Source organism: Podarcis bocagei (assembly GCF_964188305.1).
Source record: "Podarcis bocagei genome assembly, chromosome: 18".
NCBI classification, from domain to species: domain Eukaryota; kingdom Metazoa; phylum Chordata; class Lepidosauria; order Squamata; family Lacertidae; genus Podarcis; species Podarcis bocagei.
The window spans coordinates 261,658-268,920 of record NC_138144.1 but is presented as its reverse complement, the minus strand read 5'-3'; the positions used below and the strand labels follow the sequence as shown (position 1 = coordinate 268,920).

General features: G+C 57.3%; 1 protein-coding gene across 1 annotated transcript; it reads left to right on the top strand.

Annotated features, from left to right (window-relative positions):
• Positions 1-13: 13 nt before the first annotated feature.
• On the top strand, positions 14-5,684 carry LOC308577401 (uncharacterized protein; the record flags this gene model as incomplete). The annotated part of the gene is made up of 4 exons (XM_081177516.1): positions 14-159; positions 331-1,880; positions 3,389-3,454; positions 4,498-5,684. The coding sequence occupies 4 exons, from the start codon at positions 14-16 to the stop codon at positions 4,575-4,577; spliced, it is 1,842 nt and encodes a 613-aa protein (XP_081033642.1). The 3' UTR covers positions 4,578-5,684.
• Positions 5,685-7,263: the final 1,579 nt, after the last annotated feature.

Genomic DNA, 7,263 nt, shown 5'->3' with positions numbered 1-7,263 from the left:
TTCTTCTTCAGCCATGGCCGACTCGTTCAAGGCGAGGAAGCTGCCCAAGGGGACGCGGCGCTCCCCGGAGCCGCACGCCTACGACCCGTGGGGCTGGGGGGACGCCGAGTGGGACTGGGAGCTGCCGCCGCCGCCCCGGGCCTGCTGGGAGTCGGAGAGGCTGGCGCCGCGGGGGAGGGGCAAGGGGCGGGGTTTCTGGGGGGCCCGCGAGGAGCCCCCGAGCTGGAGGGGGAGGGGGCGGGATCGGTGGGGGGGAGGGAGCCCCCCCGAGGAGGAGGAGGAAGAAAAACACTGGAGGGGTTCTCGCCGAGGGGGGCGGGGTTTTCGCAGAGGGGGGAGGGGCCCTCGTAGAGGGGGGAGGGGCCGGGATTCGTGGGGGGCAGGGAGCCCCCCCAAGGAGGAGGAAGAGTCGTGGAGGGGGAGGGGCCGGGATCCGTGGGGGGGAGAGAGCCCCCCCAAGGAGGAGGAGGAAGAAGAGCCCTGGAGGGGGAGGGGTCCTCGCAGAGGGGGGAGGGGCTGGGATCCGTGGGAGGGAGGAAGCCCCCCCAAGGAGGAAGAAGAGCCCCCCCAGCAGGAGCAGGAGGAGGACCCCTTTAGCAGGAGGAGCCGGTGGGGCATCCGGGAGAGGGAGCCCTCCTCGTGGGAGGAGCCGCCTCCGGCCAAGGCCCCCCGGAAATCCCACTGGGGGGGCAGCCCCACCAGGGAAGCGGGGACGCGGGTGCTGCTGACGCCGCCAAGGCAGAGCAGCCCGGAGCAGGGGGCCCCCCACAGGCCGCGGGGCAGGGGGGAGTGGGACTCGGCCAGGCACGGGGTCCGCTCCCCCGCCAGCCCCCCTCGGGGTGGGAGCTGGTGGGGCGAGGCCGAGAGGAGGCATGGGGAGAGCCCCGGCCGAGAGGAAAGGGGGCGCGGGAGGCAGGCCGAGGAGGGAGCCCGGGACCAGGCACCCTGGGGCGGCTCGGAGCACGGGGGCGTTTTGAGCAGCCTGGAGCGGCTGGCTTGGGAGCAGGGCGGGGACCAGTGGAGGAACCCCGACTGGGCCAAGGACCAACCCGCGACCCTCGCCAGGGGCGGAAGCCCCGCAAGGTCCGACTGGCAGCACAGCCAGAGCGGAGACCCCGACGGCTGGGGCAGCTCCGCCAGTTTCCAGAGCGGGTGGGCGGCCGACGGAACCGAGGAGGGGACCCCCGAGATGGAGGAGGAGGTGGGGTGGGGCGCGGCCGGAGAGGACGGCGTGGCAGCAGGCTCGGACGGCGCCCGCCCCGCCCCACAGGAGTGGACGCCGTGCCAGGAGGTGGTGGAGTACTGGACGAGGTCGTGCCGCACCTGCCTGAGTCTCCGCCAGAGGAGGCGACTCATGTCCTTCTGCCCGCGCCCCACCTTGCCCGACAGGAGCCACGAGACGCCCGCCCTCAACGCCGACATTGCCAGCCTGGGCGTTGCGCCGCAGCAGAGGGCGGAGCTGGTCGAAGCCCGGAAGCTGGGCTGGCTCCAGGACGAGGTTCTGGACACGCTGGCCCCGGCCATGAGCGTCTACGAGATGGCCGAAGAGGCCCTGGAGAAGCGGGTGCCTGTCGACCCCCTGGAGTTGCGGGAGTCGGCCCAGCGCCTCCTCCGCCTCCTGGGCAGCCTGAGCGCCCGGCTGACCCTCCACCGCCGCGTCAAGGTCCTGCGCGCCATCAACCCCCGCCTGCAGTCCATCTGCTCCAAGATGACCAGCCGCAACTGCAACGGGATGCTCTTTGGCGAGGACAAAGTCCAGCTCCTGAAGGAGCTGCTGTCCCGCTTCCCCCAGCTCATCCAGAACAACACCACCTACAAGCGGACCCGCACTCAGCGCCGGAAGAGCAAGGTGTACAGCGGCCAGCCGCCCCAAGGCGCAGGTAAGGCCGCCTTTGCCCGCACTCTAACGCTGGTGGCCAAGGCCAAGCCGGTGCCCACCCTCGCCCGACATTTTGGGCTGCGCCTCGGGGCCAACGGGGGTTCCAAAGGTTGGGGGACACCGGCTTGGGGATGCCCTGGGCAGCTCCAAAGTTGCGTGGCCTTTTAGCTGTTTAGCACGTGTCCGTCAGCCTCCAAGTCTCCCCGGATGTGGTTGGGCTACAACTTCCAGCACCCTGGAGACCCGGCAGGAGGGAAATGCTGGGAGCAGAGACACGTTTTAGTAGGGTGGCGCAGGGGTCTGACCCACGGAGCCTCTTGGGCTTGCCGATTGGAAGGTTGGCGGTTCAAAACCCCGTGACAGGGTGAGCTCCTGTTGCTCTGCCCCAACTCCTGCCAACATTCCAGTTTGAAAGCATGCCAGGGCAAGTAGATAAAGAGGTACTGCTCTGGTGGGAAGGTAAACGGTGTTTCCATGCGCTCTGGTTTCCGCCATGCACCAGAAGCAGTTTAGTTCTGCTGGCCACACGACCCGGAAAGCTGTCTGTGGACAAACACCGGCTTCCTCGGCCTGAAAGTGAGGCGAGCGCCGCAATCCCATAGCCGCCTTAGACTGGACTTAACCGTCCAGGGGTCCTTTGCTTTTACCTTTTAAACGCCAAATAGCACCAGCCCAGAAGGGCTGAAAACCCACTTTGACAGGAACCGAAGAAGAGCGTGCCAGCTGTGTGGAAGAGCTCTGTGGATTTCCAGTAGGCCTCCCTCACCCCAGAGCAGCTGGGGCTCCTTTCTTTAAGACGCCTTGGCTAGCAGTAGCCAAAGGCACTGAGCCCTGTGGCCTGTTCCATGGCGGTGCTACTCCTTGTGTCTTAACTGGAGTCCTTCTTCGTTGCTCAGCCTTCTTCCACAGGTGGCTTAGCTGGCCACTGAGAGGACCAGCTGTTTTTTCAGAGAGGAAGGGGCATGTTGCCTCCCGTTGAACAGCCAGGGGAACTTTATTTTTCTGCCCCACAGCTTTGGGGAGACAAGTATCTCCTCGGTTATCAAGAAGCCCAAAACAGGGTCTTTCCTGGAATCAAATTCCAAGCCGTATTATTATCATTAAGGGACGCAGGTGGCGCTGTGGTCTAAACCACTGAGCCTCTTGAGCTTGCTGAATCCCTGCGATGGGCTGAGCTCCCGTTGCTCTGTCCCAGCTCCTGCCAACCTAGCAGTTCGAAAGCATACCAGTGCAAGTAGATAAATAGGTACCGCTGCGGCGGGAAGGTAAACAGCATTTCTGTGCGCTCTGGTTTCCATCACGGTGTCCTGTTGTGCCAGAAGTGGTTTAGTCCTGCTGGCCATGTCCTGGAAAAAGCTGTCTGCGGACAAAGGCCGGCTCCCTTGGCCTGAAAGCAGAGATGAGCGCCGCGACCCCAGAGTCGCCTTCGACTGGGTCCTTTACCTTTTACCTACCATTAATTATTATTATTATTATTATTTACATCTCTACCCAACCTTTTTTGCCAAGGAACTCAAGGTGGTGGAATGCTTTGCTTCAAGGAGGAGTTCCAGCAGACGGACACCGTCTCACAAGGTGAGCTCCGACCCGCACAAATGATCACCATCTTGTATTAGGTGCTAGGAGCTGAGATGTATAAACGAAGCACCAAATGGCTCCTTAAACCAAGTTGCCAACACGGAACTTGCAGTTGCTCTTTTTTTATGCCAGATGGCTCCGAAGTCTTAATTTTCAAATGATGGCCTGGCACTGATTGATTCAGTTAAACATTGTGCTGTGGTCTAAACCACTGAGCCTCTTGGGCTTGCCAACCGTAAGGTCAGTGGTTCGAATCCCCGCAATGACGGGCTGAGCTCCCATTGCTCTGTCCCAGATTCTGCCAGCCTAGCAGTTTGGAAGCACACCAGCGCACGTAGATAAACTGCGGCGTTGGGAAGGTAAACGGTGTTTCCATGCGCTGGTTTCTGTCATGGTGTCCTGTTGCGCCAGAAGCAGTTTAGTCCTGCTGGCCACATGACCCGGAAAGTTGTCTGCGGACAAAGGCCAGATCCCTCGGCCTGAAAGCGAGATGAGCACCGCAACCCCAAAGTTACCTTGGACTGGACTTAACCGTCCGGGGTCCTTGACCTTTTTCCTTTTTCCGTACTTCTTTTTCTTAATGGTGACACAGACCACTAATAACGTAGGAATATTCTTCACAACGGTGAGCAGGGGGAAGCGAAGGCAACAATGCGCTCTAATGCCACTCGCCGCTCCTGCTCAGGCTGCCCAGAAAAAGCATTTTGGTTCCAGAAATTCAAAATCTAACTGATAAAATTCTACAGGATCTGGGTGTTAGCGTGTGAAAGCAGTCCAGATCCGGGAATCCCCAGATGACTATCGCAGGCGGCAAAATGCCCATGGTGAATTTCGAACGCCAGTCAGGGATAGCTCAGTGGCGGTGGAGTTTGTGATTTGCCCACACAAAGTCTGGGGGTTCAATCCCAGGTTTGGGGTTGGCCGACTCTCCTTCGTTGCCGGGTTCTAGGAAGAGGTTGGAGGGCTCTCTGCCAGGGGCTGGGCTAGATGACCGCTGGTGCCCCTTCCGCCTCTACAGCTCTGTGATTCTGTTATTCTAGGTATCTGGGCCGGCACAGATAGCTCCCTGCCTGAGCCCCAGCAGGACCATGCGCTGAACTGGTCCAACTTCGGTTCCTGATCGGTCGGGGACGGGGCGGCGGAAAAACCAATGGTGCCCGCTTGCCAACCCCCCCCCCTTTCTCAGGGGCTTAACTGGCCCCACAGACACCCAGAAGGAACTTACCGGGGCAGAGGGAACCATTTTTGCAACAGAGAGGGGGAGCAGAGGGGCCAGGAAGCCGGAAGCGGACCGTTCCTCTCGACGGAAGAGACCCCCCCCCGCACTTGCCCCCCCTGCCTGCTCAAGAGTCTGTCCCTTGGCGAGCCAGGCAGGGCCACCATTGAGCAGTTGGGGGGCCACAGGGCAGAACGGAGCCAAGAAGACAACACTTTTAAACACGACTCTTCCAATCCTCTCGACTCTGCAGCAAGACTGTCTTCCCCCCCCCGGGGGGGGGCGCAAGCTCAAGCAGGGGCGTTTTATTGCAGCCCCCCCCCCTTTTGTGTGAAAGGCCTCTTGGTTTAGAGAGAGAAGACATAGCTTCCTTCCATTACAAGAAGAGTTTTTTCTCCCAACGGTGCAAAACTGTTTCTGTTTGAACTTGATTTTGTTGTTGTTGAATATTTTCTGTGGTTTTTTGCGGGGGGGGGGGTGCTTGCTGGCAGCAGGAAAACCCAGACCCCTCCTTTTTAAAGGCCTTTTGCCTCGCAACAGGAGGGGGCAGCCTTTTCAAATCTTGGGCTTTCCTGCATTTTTGTTTCCTGACGGAGGCGTCTTGTGGCAGGGAGTTCCAGCTGGGCTCATATATTTTTTTGCCTACTTCCCCCCTCAAAAAAAGGGTTTTCACCTGGAGGCAGGAAACAGACCCACGGGCCTTTTTTTCTTTTTTGGCCGATGGTTTTCCCGTGTCAGATCTCTGGCGGACTCTCTTTTTTTCCTCCTCCACCCGAAATCGGCTGCTTGGCTGAAGAAACCACATCCCGACGGCTGAGGTCCGAGAGGAGACCCCCCCCCCCCAAGGTTAAGAGGACCACGTTTGCTGGATTCCTGCAAAGAGAGTCCCAGGGAACCGACCGATTCCTTATCGGTTTGCAACCGAAGCGGCAATCGGGACTGGAGCAAGACCTTGGAAGTCTGTTTCTGGGAACCTTCTCTAATTGAATAAATGTTCTTTTGTCTTCACAAGCCGTGTCTTTTCGTTTAATGCTTCCCCATCGCACCAGGAAACACGCCCCCCTCCAATTAAAATAGAATCACATTGGAATCATGGCTGTCGTTTTGGGATGTTGGAAGAAGGATGAGGGGCAAAGGGGGCCTTTGCCTACGAAACGGTTAAGCGTCTCGCCTGGAATTGGCCTGCCTGTCTCTGCGCTTCCCTGTATTTCCTTTTTCTTTTCTTTCTGTTTTGAAATAAATTCTTCTTGGTTTTGCAAATGCAAAATATATACAAACGCAAACTGCAAAAACAAATCGGTATAAAAGAGATTCTCCCCATCTCCCCTTCCTCTCCGTGGGGTCCCATTTTAAGCCTCTAAAACTGCATATTCATCCAGACGCCAATTTTTGTATCAGGCCATATTATCCGCAATAATTTTGGCACTACAAGTGAGTCAAAATCCTGCTCTGGTTTCCATCTGCTTTCAGTGGTCTCCTAAAAACCTTATAAATTATTTTATAAAGTTTTTATCCTCTTTGTCTCTTGAGTTTTCCAGTGAGTTTTGCCATCTTGGCATAGTCTATCATCTTGATTTGCCATTATTCTCTGGTAGGGACTTTTATTTCCTTTCCAGTTCTGGGCTAATAACATCTGGGCGGCCGTTGTTCCATACATGAAGAGTCTCTTCTGCTCCTTTGAGATGTCGGTACATGTAATTCCTAATAAAAAAAGCCTTCTGGTTTCCTAACAAAAGCTATTTTAAACAGAGCTTCCCTGTATTTTCAAGCCATAAAAGCCCTTTTTGTGGAATGCCTGAAAGATTCCTATTGGGACCCAAAAGAGAGAAGGGGGGGGGAGGAAGAAAGGAGTGTAAAAAGAGAGAAAGAGGGAAGGGAAAGGAAAGGAAAGGAAAGGAGGAAGGAAGGTAAAAAGATAAGAGAAGGAAATAGAAAGAAGGAAAGGGGAGGGAGGGAGATAAAAAATAGAGAAGGGAAGGGGAGGAAGGGGGAAAAAGAGTGAGAGAAAGAAGGAAAGGGGAGGGAGGAAGGAAGAGAGAGAAGCAAAGGGGAGGAAGGTAGGAAGATAAAAAAAATAAGAGAGGGAAAGGAGGGATGGAGGAAGGAAGATAGAGAAGGAAAGTGGGGACGGAGGAAGATAAAAAAGTAGAAGGAAAGGGGAGGAAGGAAGGAAGGGAGAGAGAGAGAAGGAAAGGGCAGGGAGGAAGAGAAGGAAAAGAGGAAGGAAGATAAAAAGAGAAATAGAATGAGAAAGGAAAGGGGAGGAAGGGGGAAGATAAAAAGAAAAGAGAAGCAGAGATAAAGAAAGGGAGAGAAGAAAAGGAAAGGAATGTGGCTCTGGGCAGGGGCCGGCCTTTCCCTCGGGCGCCACTGGGGGCGCCCTCCCTCCCCGCCCCGGACTTCCGATCTCGCGACACTTGCGTCAAGATGGCTACAAGGTAGCAGCAGCTCGGCCCCTTGGATGCTGCGCGAGAAGGAGGAGGAGGCGGCAGCTGGGAAGGAGCAGCGGAGAGAAGCAGAGGGGATCCCCGGCCCCGAGATGGTAAGGCTCTCTGGTCCCCCTTGGCAAGATCGGGGGGGGGGAGTCCCC